Raw genomic sequence first — 16,146 nt, 5'->3', positions numbered from 1 at the left:
TTCCGGCAAAAATTAAACACTGGTCCCAATAACGGTTGGAATCGTGTACGTCATATCTATACTCGACGTGTAAATATATACAGTTATTACGTTTATTTATTTTCATAAACATCTAGATAAAATTACTTTGATTTTACAACAAAAATAGACTTATTCCTTTTCCTGTCTTACAGAAGACTGTGATAAATAAATACCAGCAGCGCCGGGTACTTCACCTAGTGATAAATATAATGCGATGGTGTGGGACCTGTACCATCAAACTGTATTTGCATGAATCGTGGATTTCGATAATATGCTTGCTTCATAATCACCCGTCAGTTTAAAGCTCTTCTTAATCAGTGAAAGTGATTTATTTATTTATTTATTTATTTATTTATTTATTTATTTATTTATTTATTTATTTATTTATTTATTTATTTATTTATTTATTGATTTCGTACAAGAATGTACACGTTTACAAACAATGATTTAAAAATTACAACTATATACAGTACATATTTGAGTAGTCTTAAAACATGCAGAATAAGACTTAGATCACGTGATGTAGTAGTGTCGGAGTTGAATTTCCAACATGCTTAACCATTTTAGAGCTTCATCAATAGCCTCATGAATGGCCTGCGTTGTTCCATTGAACTCCCTGAGTGGGCAATCCATAGCGATATGTTGGAGAGTCTGGGGCACGCCTGCACAGTCACAGTAAGCGTTCTCAGTTATCTTGCACTTTTGCTACCAGTATTGACATCTGACATGTTGGGTTCTTATTCGATTTAATGATGTCCAGATTTTTCTGTTTAGGTTGAAACCAGGATGGCGGTTATCTGGATCCAGGATTAAGCCTAGTTTGTCTGGGTTTGTTGATTCACGTTAAATATTGTTTTTGATGTTAGTATTTGAAAGCTCGTCTAAGATTGCCTTGTCTTGTTCCAGCTGCCGGCAGTGTCCCCTCTCCTAGTTCGAGAGCTGATCCAGCCTCTCCTGGACGAGTTCGGCCTCACAGAGTGCAGACTGCTGCTGGCTGGGTCTTTAGCCAAGGTGGACCCGGAGGCTGATGTCGCACTGCTGGAAGGAGACATTCTTCTGGTGGAGTATCCCACAAGAGAACGAGACCCTCGAGGAGGTCAGTACCACCTGCTGTACTTGTCTGCTCTATGATCTTGACTAATGTGGTTCTCTATTCATATCTCTAAGCATGTACCACTCTATGGTGTACTCTACTTGTTATTTTACTTCCTGGCACTGAATGTGGATTTGGTTCACTTTTGCGCCCAGACGCCAGGGGCGTGACGTATGGCCTGCAGGACCTGCAATGTAGGCGAACCCGGACCTTTACGGGGCCCCACAGACTCCTCGCAAAATAATATTGTTACGTGCCAGCCCCGTGGTAGCCCCTTTCGGTACTTCAAGGAAGGGGCTGGTGACTCAGACGACCTGGGATCTCTCAGCCGGCTTGTAGGGTGGGGCGGGACTTTCCGTGTATTGTTCTCGTCGGGCGGCTTACATGTGAGTTTCTTAGATATTCAACGGGAATATTCTGCCTCTAGCCACCTTGCGAAGATTCTGGTTGAAATCACCCGAGCTATAAAAAGGGAGGCTAGCCGCGGACAGTCAGTCAGTACTGACTCGGAGTCAGAGTTGAACTCCGTGGTGGACTCAGTGTGACACACAGTGAGTTGGGGTTCGGTGGCTGCGCTGAGGGCGACAGAGATGTTGGCTGTCGCTATTGTCCCATCGAGGTCTGAACGAGGAGCTGTTGTGGTATCGGAGACACCAGTGAGTAGAAGGGCTGGAGACGACGGAACGTAAGACGTGGACTACCTGAAAGTACTGTGTGCTTGTGTATTTATGTGGACTCAGGATCACCGTGAATCAGCGAGGAAATCCGCTATTGTGAGTGCGAGGAAAAATAGACCTGTGTTAATGATCCCTGTTGTGAGTGTTCCGGAGTTACCCGTGGAGCAGAAAGAGGTTAAAGGAGGTGCTGGGGTGAATGGGTCTAACTACAATGTGAAGAATTGAATTTAAAACTTAAACTGAAGGTTATATTTTCAGAATGTCAAACTTAACAATTTTTTCATGACAATGTTACAGGTACAAGTAGCAATCATCAAACAAGATTGCTGAAAATCCAGGATTCAGAACCTTCATTCTTTGGGATTTAAGCCCCTAGCTTTACATTTCCTGAGCTACAAGCTCAAATTTACAAAAGAGCACAAATTTATACAAGGGCAGAAATCCCCTAATTCAAAGAGCACTTCTCACAAAATTACAACATCTAACCTTCAAGAGGCATTCATAAATCTTACAAAAACCTAGAAAAAGAGCGAACAGGCTCTCAGTTTTCCAAGCCTACTCGAGGCAATCTTACATCAGCATTTCCCAAATGGAACTTATTTTTACAGGGGTATTAAATACCCAACCTGCTGGGCCTTCGTGGGATAAGAATAGGTTACGTAAATGGCCCGAAACACAAACTGAATGGAGGCGTATACTTGCACTCCTAGAAATGAACACTAAAACAACCTAAGGGGCTCTAGGCCGATGAAACAGGGGCTGTTTCCGAACTACTGAGGTGACTCGAATAGAAATTACTTTACCATATTACAGAATGAAAAACAGTTATAAAAACGTAGTCACCTCAAACCAAGATGCAGGGGAGCTCGAGAGGGTAATTCACTCTCTATCCCCGATTTACAGTTAAAGATTTTATGAAGTTTTTGCATTAGACGGCAGAAGTTACATTTTTAGAAAAGTAGGTTACATAGTTAATGATTCGGACCTTTCCCTCGGGTTAAACTGCGGAGTTAGCAAGAAAGAAGGATGTTATGTGGCCATTACCTTGTAGAAGTTCTAGCAGCTGACGAAAGAGGCAGCCCGCCTCCCGCTTTGACACACACACTCAATAAGATGACGATCAATTGGCCAAGAGACGTGAAAAGCCGCAGTTTATAAACCCTCAGGGAAGGTTCAAGATCATTCATGAATAATCAAGAGACACCCACAGAATTTTATTGTTAGATTTCAAAAGTAACACTCAGAATCGGAGAAGAAGCCTGTGATAGGCGAAAAATTAATTACAGAAATTAGTGATTGGTTGGACTCAAAACTGGCGGGGAAAAAGGTAAACATTGCCAACCCAAAAATAAATGAACATCAATAAAAAACTTATGAATACAAAACTTTTTTTGAATTATAAGTTCTTATACCTCGCACCAGGGTGCGTGATCATAGATTTTTGGTAGTGTCATCTATGGGAGAATGTCCAAACTTCTTGATAAATGGCGAACAAACCAAGTAGAAATTCACACAGGTTAGGAAACTGCACAATAACAAATTTACATCATATTTTAGTGGTGACATCTTCTAAGTAAAGTTCGAAGTTGGTGTAGTTTCAGTTTCACTGTTTTCCAATAGGGGAATTCATTTAGGCGCTAGTTTTGAATGCGCGGCGTTGAGATGTACCTCCCGGTATGGTGAGTATCATCCTGCTGTTGAATACTGTTCCATGTTTTCTCTGTGGTTAGTGTTGTAGGTAGAGGATGGTTGTCTAGTTGTACTTCGTCTTAAAACAACCACCACCACCACCACCACCACCACCACTACCGCCACATTACCTTACTTCCAGCACAATGGTTGTGTCACTAGTGTAACTAGCCAATGGTCTTGTCACTAGCTTGACCAAAGTACCTAAGTTGGCAACCTTGTGTAGCGCGCTGTGACGTCATATGAGCCGCGCTATGTTGGATAGGATTTTGCGAGCTAGCAAGTAAAGTTTTACCTACTTTCCTATTGTTTATGTGGGTAATTTAGAGGTTTATTCAAGGCCTTGAGTGAAAACAGGCAGCTAACATTCTGAATGTAGTCTTCTGCTGCTACTTGCTTTACGCCGCACCGACACAGATAGGTCTTATGGCGACGATGGGACAGGAAAGGGCTAGGAGTCGGAAGGAAGCGGCCGTGGCCTTAATTAAGGTACAGCCCCAGCATTTGCCTGGTGTGAAAATGGGAAACCACGGAAAACCATTTGCAGGGCTGCCGACAGTGGGGTTCGAACCTAGTATCTCCCGAATACTGGATACTGGTCGCACTTAAATGTAGTCTTCTTATAGCACGAAAGTTTCAAGATAGGTTTCTGCCTGAAGTGTGCGACACTTTCTTTGTAAGTTTATAATGCTAGGAACACCAATATCGGCGATGGTAGAATAGCATGACTTATTTGTCTGGGACAGGCAAGGATTACATCTTGTCCGCTCGTTATGTCTATTTAATAAAACTTCAATTTCTCATGAATTTACTTGAGTAGCCTTCAGTCGCAGGCTGTTACGTTTCAGGCGTGTGCTGTGGAGATCTAATGTGTCCTGTCGGCTTGAAATTGTGCGTCGTTCGAGCTCTCTTGAGCTGTATTGGAAGAGGAGTGAGAACATGTCGCCTACAGACAGTAAATTAAAGGGAAACGTCCTGCACAACCAATCCTCTCTCGTGCTATCTACCCTCTCTACTTGCTGGAGTGTACTCTACCACAGACTTCCTGAATTAAATTTTTGTAAGGGTTATGTGCAATGATTTTACAGTTATCTAAGCTACTCGGGAGCCGAAGGTTAAAAAATTCAGTAATAACATTTTATATCAACCTCCCTTTAGTTTATATTTTTAACAGACAAAGATAAATCATTGTTAGAGGTATATTTGCTATTATTGCAGTAATATCAGTTGTCTTGAATAATACATTTATGTAACTGTGTTATTGTGAGAGCCGGCCCCGTGGTGTAGGGGTAGCGTGCCTGCCTCTTACCCGGAGGCCCCGAGTTCGATTCCCAGCCAGGTCAGGGATTTTTACGTAGACCTGAGGGCTGGTTCGAGGTCCACTCAGCCTACGTGATTAGAATTGAGGAGCTATATGACGGTGAGATGGCGGCCCCGGTCTAGAAAGCCAAGAATAACGGCCGAGAGGATTCGTCGTGCTGACCACACGACACCTCGTAATCTGCAGGCCTTCGGGCTGAGCAGCAGTCGCTTGGTAGGCCAAGGCCATTCAAGGGCTGTAGTGCGATGGGGTTTGGTTTTTTAAAATATATTCTGTGATGAACTCCACAGTGGACATATTTATAGACTACGTATCAAAGAGTGTAAATGCAAACATAAAATAGTATAATTTCCATGGTGAAAGTTTTGTTCTCGTGATAGGTTAGAGAGAGAGAGAGAGAGAGAGAGAGAGAAAAACAATCCACAAGGAATAGCTGTCCTAGAACAAGGGATGCCGTACGGTAACAGGATCAAATAGATGATAATTTTCACACTATTTATCTTAGGATAAAATGAGCTTACATATTATTAATTCTGAAATTCCCCTGTTGTGTAGCTATCCCCGTCCAGGGAAACTTTATTTTTCTTTACATATACCCTTTAAATGGTGATTTACCATTGACAATGAATTGCATAAGCCATCTAAAAAAATATATTTTAAAAACGGAACAGAAATGTCAAAATGAAGGAAGAAATGTTCTACAAATTTCGAGACAGATCCTCGCGCATCAAAAAACGGCCCAATCACCTCCCATCAACTGACGGGTGTGTGATACGTTGCTTCAAAGTACTTAAGACAGGTATCGTAGTGTCTCTTCTTTTCAGAATCAACTTCTTTGGCCTGTGAACTCAAACGTTATTGGTGGATCAATAACAACGCCGATGTTTACTGGATCCATCGCCAGAGATACGAGTACAGTGCACTTCTTCAAGGACTTCAAATCATTTCCTTCATATTTATGAACTTTTATTATCATTGCACATGTAATTTTGGAATTATTCGCTAAATAATCACAATAAATACAACTAGGTTTCCAGCTTCTCTGGAGTCCTCGCTGATAACAGCTCGCAGTGCCACCCTATTCTGTGCTAACCTGTTCATTTCTACGCAACTAGTACATCCTACATCTACTCTAATCTGTGTCATATTCATATCTTGGTCTCCCGCAGCTGTTCTTACCGCCTACACGTCCCTCAAAAACTAACTTACCGAGCTCGAGACCTGCAGTCGCGTAAGTGCGGCCATATCCAGTATTCGGGAGATAGTGGGTTCGAACCCCACTTTCGGCAGCCGTGAAGATGTTTTTCCACGGTTTACCATTTTCACACCAAGTAAATGTTGGGACTGTACCTTAACTAAGGCCACGGCCGCTTTCTTCCCACTCGTAGCCCTTTCTTGCCCCATCTTCGCCATAAAAGACTTACCTGTGTCGGCGCGACGTAAAGCGTCTTATAAAAAACTAACTGAACAAGTCCTGGGTGTCTTAAGATGTGTCCTATCATTCTCTTCTCTGGTCAAATTTCACCGAATCCTTGTCCTCTCACCAATTCAGCATCTCTTCATTTGATATTCGATCTACGCATCTCTGCTTCAGCATTCTCCTGCAACATCACATTTCAAAAGCTCATATTCTCTTTCATTTCGAGCTAATTATCGTCCATTACCATTATTAAACTTGACTTAAAGCTAACAAGATACTCGTATTAGCATCGCAAAATACACAGGACTGATAGCCCCTTAACAGGTTTGTTGTAAGTGTTGAGGTAGGTAAGGGTTGTTCTGCCCGAGAGCAGGTCCGAACCTCCGCAGAGATGTTCCTGAGCCGGAGTTTACGTGCGATAGGGTGGCGAGTTCCTTTCCGCTCCTCCATTCCCTTACCCCTCACCAACAGCGCGTGGCAACCCATCCAACTCCTGACCACGCCCAATGTTGCTTAACTTGGGAGATCTCACGGGACCCGGTGTTTCAACACGGCTACGGCCGTTGGCGCAAGTGTTCAAAGTGATCTCAATTTTCTTCTTTCAGAATCTGACGCTCGTTTCCGTCTGACCGAGGAGCTGCTACACGGAGAGCTCGATTTTGCCGCCGCACTGGGCTCAGCCTCCGAGCTGTACGGCGGTCCACTGAGGAAGCTGTCATGTCTAGACGAGGAAGAACATGACGTACTGTTCGGCGGGCTGGGCCGCATGGCTCGCCGCAGCAAGCAGGTGTGTCTTCAGGTAAGTCTTCTCCTCTTAATTTCACTGGAATGCGATAGCATATTGATGTACAGTCCCTAACAAAATGTTCAAGGCCACATTTTAATTAATGATTTTCAAAAATTATGAAGGAGAAACATTTTAGAGTACACAGGGTGTATCGTGAAGTGACGGGTGTATGGTAAGTTTATTTGCTAAATACAGGGTGGTTGGAAACAACGTGAACCTGGCATATGAGCGTTAGAGGGTTGATAATAGTGATAAGTAATTTGAAAAAAAAAATTTGTATCTGTTATCATAAAGGATCGAATTAAGAAAGGCAAACCCAAGTACAATCGCGATCACAAGAATTCTGGGTGGAAAAGGAAACAGGTAACGTTTGGGCGAAGGTTTTGGCCAACCCTGAGGATGAAGGAGAAGTAACCAAGGCAACGTCACATGTGTTCGTCTTCCAGGAGGTGTTGCGCACTCAGAGGCCATTCTCAACTCCATTTTTTTCCCGAACTGATTAGGATGTTTCTATGATTAAACGTTCTGGCTATTCTACTACTCAAGGAAAACAATTAATTAACTGTAATTTAATTGCGATGAAGTGCGCACGATGTAATCCCACCCCAATATATGCCATTTAATTGTTTGATCACCGAGCTCGATAGCTGCGGCCAGTATCCAGTATTCGGGAGATAGTAGGTTCGAACCCTACTGTCGGCAGCCCTGAAAATGGTTTTCCGTGGTTTCCCATTTTCACACCATGCAAATGCTTGGGCTGTACCTTAATTAAGGCCACGGCCGCTTCCTTCCCACTCCTAACCCTTTCCTGTCCCACCGTCGCCATAAGACGTACCTGTGTCCGTGCGACGTAAAACAACTAGCAAAAAAAATTGTTTGATCAGCGCTGACAATTTCATAGGAATTTTCCAAACACCCTTGCGTCTCTGATAATCATAATTATTTAATGCCAGGTTATTTTTACTTTGGTTGTTGAGGATGAAAATTATTATTATTATTATTATTATTATTATTATTATTATTATTATTATTATTATTATTAGTAATAGTAGTAGTAGTGGCAGTAGTAGTATTTAACAGGGCCTATATTGACGAAAATAAGGGTCATTAATTCTACAGTGGTTGAGCGAGATGCCATTTGATAATTAAATCATAGTCGAGACCGCTAAAATTTCAGCCAGATCTCGCACACAAGAATTACAAAGAAACTGGAGAATTTGACTCTCAATGAGTTGACATACACATTACGTGTGTTGCCTTGAATGAGGCCGGTGATTCCTCTCTTCATTCCCCTCTCCCTTCATTGTCGAGTCAGTGGGACATTTGGTCAGGCGGTGAATCAAGTACCTTCCCCTCCGCGTGTGTTACGTTCACGCTAGATATCCTCGTACTTCCCGTTTTCTCCACCTCCCCTCACGCTTCATATGTGCGCATGTGCTAACGGATCTGATGGATATGACCAATGAGAGAGAGTGTGTAAGCAGGTGCTGGGTGGTTCTGAGGGCTGTACTAATTTCTTGCCTGAAATGAATATTTCTGGCCACGAGATACTAAAGATTTCGGGTGTACTTGGCGTTCGTAGATCTAGAAAAAGCGTTCGATAATGTTGATTGGACCAAGCTATTTGAGTTTCTAAAGGTGATCGGGATCAGACACCGAGAACGAAGAATTACCTACAACAGGGATGGCAAACCTTTACCGAATAGCATGTCAATTAAGACGTTAAGACAAATGAAGACAAGACTTTTTACTGTCTAGTGTGCCATCGGTTATTTTCGTATGAAATTACCATGAAACCCCACATTTAGGTATTAAATCCGTTCGACTGAACGTTTCATGACTTTATTTTGCAATCATCACTGAAAAATATAGTTTTTAAAAGAGGTATTTTTAAAAATAAGATATTTTTCCTTTAACCTAATAAAATGTGTAAAAAAATGTCTATAGAACATTAATTGATGCACACTTCTTTAATAAAGCGTAATGATAAAGTATGCTATGTTGCTAGGTTTTCGACCTGTTTATTACCTGTTAAAATCATTAAAATATGTTAGTATGTTGTGGAAGAAGTCGTGTTCGCGTGTCACATGTGTGCTATCCCTGATCTTACAATCTGTACAAAAATCAGTCTGCATTAGTAGGAATCGAAGGTTATGAAAACTCAGCAGCAATCCAGAAAGGAGTTAAGCAAGGCTGCAATTTGTCCCCTCACCTTTATAATGCTTACATAGAACAGGCGATAATGGAAATGAAGCAGAAATTTCGAAAAGGAATCACAATCCAAGGAGAGGAAGTCAAAACTCTGAGATTTGACGGCGATATTGTTATTCTATCTGAGTCAGAAGAAGATCTGGAGGAATTGCTGAATGGTATGGGCACAGTCTTTGAGGAGGAGTACGAGAAGAAAATGAATAAATCCAAAACAAAGATAATGGAGTGCAGTCGAATGAAGTCTGATGAAACAGGAAACAGATTAGGAAATGAAGTCTTAAAGGAAATAGATGAATATTGTTGCTTGGATAGCAGAATAACTCACTAATGGTTGCAGAAGTTAGGAGGGCATAAAATGCAGACTAGCACAAGCAACGAAAGACTTTCTTAAGAAAAGAATTTTTCTCACATGAAACACTGATATAGGAATTAGAAAAATGTTCTTTGAAAACTTTCGTCTGGAGCGTGGTATTGTATGGAAGTGAAAAATGGACGATAACGTCGATAACTAGCTCAGAAAGGAAGAGAATAGAAGCTTTTAAAATGTGGTGTTACAGAAAGATGCTGAACATGAGATAGATAGATCGAATCACAAATGAAGAGATACTGAATCGAATTGGTGAGAGAAGAACTATTTGGCGAAATGTGACCAAAAGAAGAGACATAATAATAGGGCATATCTTAAGACACCCAAATCTTGTTCAGTTAGTTTTTGAGGGAAGTGTAGGACGTAAAAACGGCAGAGGTAGACGAAGGTAGGAATATGACAAGCAGATTAGAGTAAATTTAGGATGTAATAGTTATGTAGGATGAAAAGTTTATCACAGGATAGGGTGGCATGGAAAGCTGCATCAAACCAGCCTATGGACTGATTACCCAAACAACAACAACAACAACAACAACAATAACAGTAACAATATTGCGCCGTTGTTATTTAATCAGCTGCTGAAGTTAGCCAGCCAGATCGCTTCGTGAGCGATTTCAAATGGGCTTTTCTAGGCGGTGATGCAAATTTTGCCCGTGGATTAAAACCGGTTTTAGAGCACCCATCGAAGAAAAAGAACTTCGCCAAGGGAGTGATACGAACACGGATCTCCGAGCTGACGGCATCCCACCGTAGTAAGTACGCTACGGTGACACTGGCTGAAACCCACAATGTGCTTGTGTTTGATCATGATTTCTTGGCATGTCTCTCAAGCCGGTCTAAACCACTTGCAAATTTAGCAACATCGACTCCTGTTTGAATTCGCCCGCGAAGCGATCTGATTGGCTATCTTCGTCTTCTGATAAAATGCCAACGGCGTGAGATATCGAATTATTTTTTTCAAATTATTTTCAGTATGACCAACCCTGTAACGCTCATATACACGGATCACGTTCTTTCATACCACCATGTCAACGTCCTGTTATTTTCCAGGATAAAGGTAAATATTTTCCGTTTTGCTTTACGTCGCATCCCTGGCGAATGTTTGTTTACATATACGCACACAACCAATCACCATGGCACACAATGTTGTGTTTGTCACAACAGGCCGCTTGCCCTTGCGACTGAAGTGACTCAGAGCATACAGAAGCAAGCCACTGTACTGCGATATGTATTCTTACCTATTGTATTACCTTACACGAAAGAATACAGTCGACTCTCCCTCAATTTGCGAGAAATGGACACTGTTGAAATTTTAACATGGGTATGCTTTTTGGGTTGGGATCTGTCTGGAATTAGTGTCGACGGAAAACCGACACCGTGGTAGCCATGGTGATCAGTGTTCGTCATCTATCTATACTAAGTCTTCAACATCTTCTTCCTCACGTTATTACCGTGTCCCAGAACTCTGCCTTCTATGTACAGTAGGTGCAAATGGCGCCGTGTTTTAAACGAGCTTCCACTGTCTGACTGGCAAAGCCCATTTACATACGGTAACGTCTGCAGCATAATAGTCAGGGGCGTATTCTCCTTGAATGCAAGGCATGCATTGCATGCGTTATGATAACACAAAGAACTGTCTGATTTACGATTTTAGGTTGTTTCAGGTCAAATATTAACGATTTCATCTCACAGAAGTTCAAAAGGTCCGCGCAACTGTACTAGTTCCGTTGCTTGATTACGTGTGGTGCTGGTGTAGTCTCGCCGTCTACTCCACTCTCGGAAGAAAGAGACAGCAAATGGAGGAGTTAACGACGTAAGGCATTCAATCTTAAAATTACATTCAGTGGCAGACGTAGTTCTGAAACCCTCCTCCGAACGATATCGCTGCAATTGAAACTTGGTCAGAATTTGTAACCCCATACCCGTGCTACCCTCTGCCATCTGTTAGCAACTTGGAGAAAGTCGACATATTTACAGCGAACGGGACACACAGATTACTCCCTAGCGAGAACCCAACGTGACGAAACTGACCAATGCCACTGGGGTGACTTACCTCCAGTGCTTGAGTTGTGGCTAACTAGTGAGTTAATTTATTGTGTGTTTTGCTGATTAGTGAGTTCATTCTGTGTGCTGTTCCTGTGCTATTCGTCGTTTTCGGTGTTTTGTTATATTTTGCGCAATGTGGTATTAACGATGGATGAGTCTAAAACGGATATAATTGTAAATCAGTTTGAAAAGCCATTTACTGGCCGTTCGTTTGATGAAAAGATGCAAATAGTTAAAGTCGCGAGACCTCTACCTTCCCTCGTAAATTTCTTCTTCTTCTTCTCCTCCTTAATCTGCTTACCCTCCAGGGTTGGCTTTTCCCTCGGACTCAGCGAGGGATCCCTCCTCTACCGCCTCAAGGGCAGTGTCCTGGAGCTTCAGACTCTGGGTCGGGGGATACAACTGGGGAGGATGACCAGTACCTCGCCCAGGCTGCCTCACCTGCTATGCTGAACACGGGCCTTGCGGGGGATGGGAAGATTGGAAGGGATAGGCAAGGAAGAGGGAAGGAAGCGGCCGTGGCCTGAAGTTAGGTACCATCCCGGCATTTGCCTGGAGGAGAAGTGGGAAACCACGGAAAACCACTTCGAGGATGGCTGAGGTGGGAATCGAACCCACCTCTACTCAGTTGACCTCCCGAGGCTGAGTGGACCCCGTTCCAGCCCTCGTACCACTTTTCAAATTTTCGTGGCAGAGCCGGGAAGCGAACCCGGGCCTCCGGGGGTGGCAGCTAATTACATTAACTACTACACCAGAGAGGCGGACCCTCGTAAATTTAAAAAGAGAAAACAAGAATTGTGTACGCACGTTCAATCCAGAAACTTACAGTAAAACTGTTTGGCTCGAGTTCACCTACATGTAATTAGGGTGAGTAGAATTGAAATTTACTTAATACATTGTGTTAACTGCATGGTTACTAGTTGCATGCCTCAGTGGAGATTCCAGGATACGCCACTGATAATAGTATATACATTGCTATAAGAACACAAGCTCATTTCTTCACGAAAAATACTTAATTGAACCCCTACGTTCCTGTAATATATGTAATCTAGTACAGACACTCGCACCATCCAGAAAAAAATATATAATTGTCGATATGAACGCAGTCTCTCATCTTCTAAGCAGAAAAACATAGCTGTGAATTTCAGGTTTTTTGCGAACCATCTTCAAATTCATTCTTCCTTACTCCGTTTACCGTCCAGGACTCAGCGAAGGATCCCACCTCTACCGCCTCAAGGGCAGTGTCATGGAGCGTGAGACATTTGGTTTGGTATACAAATGGGAAGGACGACCAGTACCTCGCCCAGGTGGCCTCACTTGCTATGGTGAATTGGGACCTTGCGGGGGATGGGAAGATTGGAAGGGATAGGTAAAGAAGAGGGATGAAAGCGTCTGTGACCAGTTACTTACCATCCCAGCATTTGCCTGAAAGAAGAACTGGGAAACCTCGGAAAACCACTTCGAGGATGGCTGATGTGGGAATCGAAGCCCCTCTACTCATTTGAACTCGTGAGGCTGAGTGAACCCCGTTCCAGTTCTCGTACCACTTTTCAGATTTCGTGGCAGAGCCGGGAATCAAACCCGGGTCTCCAATGGTAGCAGGTAATCACACTAACTACTACACCACAAAGGCGGACTCAAATTTTTCTTTACGATAGAAAAAGATTACTTTCTATTCATTTGAGATAATCTGAATATATGTCTGTCATCACGGGTAGATAGATAGATAGATAGATAGATAGATAGATAGATAGATAGATAGATAGATAGATATTAACTTGGACAAGCCGCCGGGCTGAGTAGCTCGGTCTGCAGAGCGCTGGACTTCTGAGTCCAACTTCGCAGGTTCGATTCTGGTTGACCAGTGGTATTTGAAGGCGCTCAAATACGTCCGCCTCGTGTGAGTAGATTTACCGGCACGTAAAAGAACTCCGGCGCGACGAAATTCCGGCACCTGGGCGTCTCCGAAAACCGTAAAAGAGTTAGTGAGGCGTAAAATCAATGACATTATTATTACTTATTACTAAACCAGCCACCGCGTGGTTAATCACGCACTTCATGACCTTGTTTAAATTTCTTAACTGTGTCTGTCTTACTCCGCTGGAATTATTCTGTGAGATTCGTAGCACTTGTCATACCTATAATATGCCATTTTAAAGACCCAGAAACAGAGTTTTCTCCTCCTTTTATCTCTTCTGTTATCTCACACCTTGCTCATCGCCACAGCTGACTTTAATAATAATGTTATTGGTTTTATTTTTACTGTCTTCGGAGACACCGAGGTGCCGGAATTTTGTCCCACGAGAGTTGTTTTACGTGCCATTAAATCTACGGACACGAGGCTGGCATATTTGAGCACCTTCAAATACCACCGGACTGACCCAGGATCGAACCTGGCAACTTGGGCTCAGAAAACTGCCATCACATGTTCCTGTTCGAGAGGATATGGTCCTAGATCTTCCTTTACCTGTACTCTAGTGAGGAAACAACTGCCAACCCATCCGAATCCAGCTACAGTGCCTCTTCTAATGACATGGCTCTACAGTCCCGGCCAGTCTTGGCGTTCCAAGCGAGCACAGCTCGACCCGAAGACCTGCAGAATACCAGGTGTCGTGTGGTCGACATGACAGGTCCTCCAGGCTGTTATTCTTGGCTTTCTAGACCAGGGGCCGCTATCTCACTGTCAGATTGTAATGACGTAGGCTGAGTGAACCTCGAACCAGCCCTCAGATCCCTGACTTGGCCGGGAATCGAACGCGGTGATAACAAGGGTGATATCAAAATTATTGTATTGTATGCTTTTCCAGCATTGCACCAACTAATTTCGTACATCGTACACATTTCAAATTTATCGCATGGATTATCACAGGCGTTGGTATCTCTGATGGGTGTATTAGAGAAAAACAAATTGATTCTTCAGGATGGCTGTAAAGTTGGACAGTGCACCTAGCACAGTTGTGGTTTTGTAGTTACAGTATGTTTTGGAGATCTTTGGACAAGTATATGGTGTAGTCAATAACGAATACCAAGTACTACTCATTCAATGTCATGACCTCCAAATTCGACTGTATTTTATGTGGCAGCAAGTGAACTCGTCTGCCTTTGTGGTGTAGTGGTTAGTGTGATTAGCTACCAACCCTGGAAGTCCGGGTTTCTTTCTTCCCTCTTCCGGCTCTGCCACGAAATTGGAAAAGTAGTACGAGGACTGGAACGGGTTCCACTCAGCCTGGGTTCGATTCCCACCCTGAGGTTCCCCAGGTCTTTTCCAGGCAAATGGCGTAATGGTAACGAACTTAAGGTCACGGCCACTTTCTTCCCTCTTCCTTGCTTATCCCTTCCAATCTGTCCATCCCCACAAGGCCCCTGTTCAGCATAACAGGTGTGGCTACCTGGGTGATATACTGATCCTGCTCCCCATTTGTAACCCTGACCACATTTCTCACGCTCCAGGACAATGTCCTTGGAGATGGTAGAGGTGGGATCCCTCGCTGAGTCCGGCGGGAAAACCAACCATGGAAGTTAAAAGGATTTTTAAAAAATGTTTTGCCAGCATTGTACTAATTACGTAATAACCTCAAAATGATCGCATATCCCCGTACTTTATCGAACATGTTGGTATATCTGATGGGTGTATTAGAGAAAAATGAATTGATTCTTCAGGATGGTTGTAAGGCTGCACAGTGCACCTTGTTCTGGTCTGATTTTGTAGCTATGTTTTGGAGAACCTGGGACAAGTTTAGGTTGTAGTCAATAACGAATTTCAAGTACTACACTTTCCAAGTCCAGAACCAGAAACCAAACCAAAACCCACGGCACTTAACGCCTTTGAAAGGGCCTTGGCCTGCCCAGCGACCGCTGCTCAGCCCGAAGGCCTGCAGATTACGAGGGGTCGTGTGGTTAGCACGACGCATCCTCTCGGCCGTTATTCTAGGCTTTCGAGACCGGGGCCGCCATCTCACCGTCAGATAGCTCCTTAATTCTAATCACGTAGGCTGAGTGTACCTCTAACCAGCCATCAGGTCGAAAGAAAAATCCCTGACCTGCCCGGGAATCGAACCCGGGGCCCCCGGGCGAAAAAGCAGGCACGCTACCCCTACACCACGGGGTCAGCACACTTTCAAAGTCAAAAGATTATATATTTAGGCGCCGGCCCCGCGGTGTAGACCCGTGGTTCGATTCCCGCCCAGGTCTGGAAATTTTACCTGGATCTGAGGGATCCCCTGAGCCTACGTAATTAAAATTAATTGAGGAGCTATCTGACAGTGAAGTAGCGGCCCCGGTCTAGAAGGCGGAAATAACTGCCGAGAGGATTCGTCGTGCTGACCACACGACACCTCGTAATTTGCAGGCCTTCGACGTGAGCCCCTTCGGGACTGTTGCGTCAGGCAGTTTGGTTGTTTGAATTATGTGTTTAGGTAATGGGACTGAATGATTGATGACAGTGATTCGTATGGCTACGCAGATGTCAGTCATATAACTATTTGTAAAGATATGCTGTCGTCGCGCTGAGCTGT

The 16,146-nt window shown here is 43.5% G+C and overlaps 1 protein-coding gene across 1 annotated transcript in view; it reads left to right on the top strand.

Moving 5' to 3' along the window:
- The window catches only part of LOC136863760 (uncharacterized), a 548,396-nt gene that overhangs the window by 376,154 nt on the left and 156,096 nt on the right, over positions 1-16,146 (top strand). Inside the window, exons 2-3 of the mRNA XM_067140116.2 lie at positions 928-1,117; positions 6,827-7,020. Coding sequence (XP_066996217.2) covers positions 928-1,117; positions 6,827-7,020 — 384 coding nt within the window. The remainder of the gene's footprint in view (positions 1-927; positions 1,118-6,826; positions 7,021-16,146) is intronic.

This window comes from Anabrus simplex, chromosome 1 (assembly GCF_040414725.1).
Source record: "Anabrus simplex isolate iqAnaSimp1 chromosome 1, ASM4041472v1, whole genome shotgun sequence".
Taxonomy (NCBI): Eukaryota; Metazoa; Arthropoda; class Insecta; order Orthoptera; family Tettigoniidae; genus Anabrus; species Anabrus simplex.
This window is presented reverse-complemented; position numbering and strand designations above follow the sequence as displayed.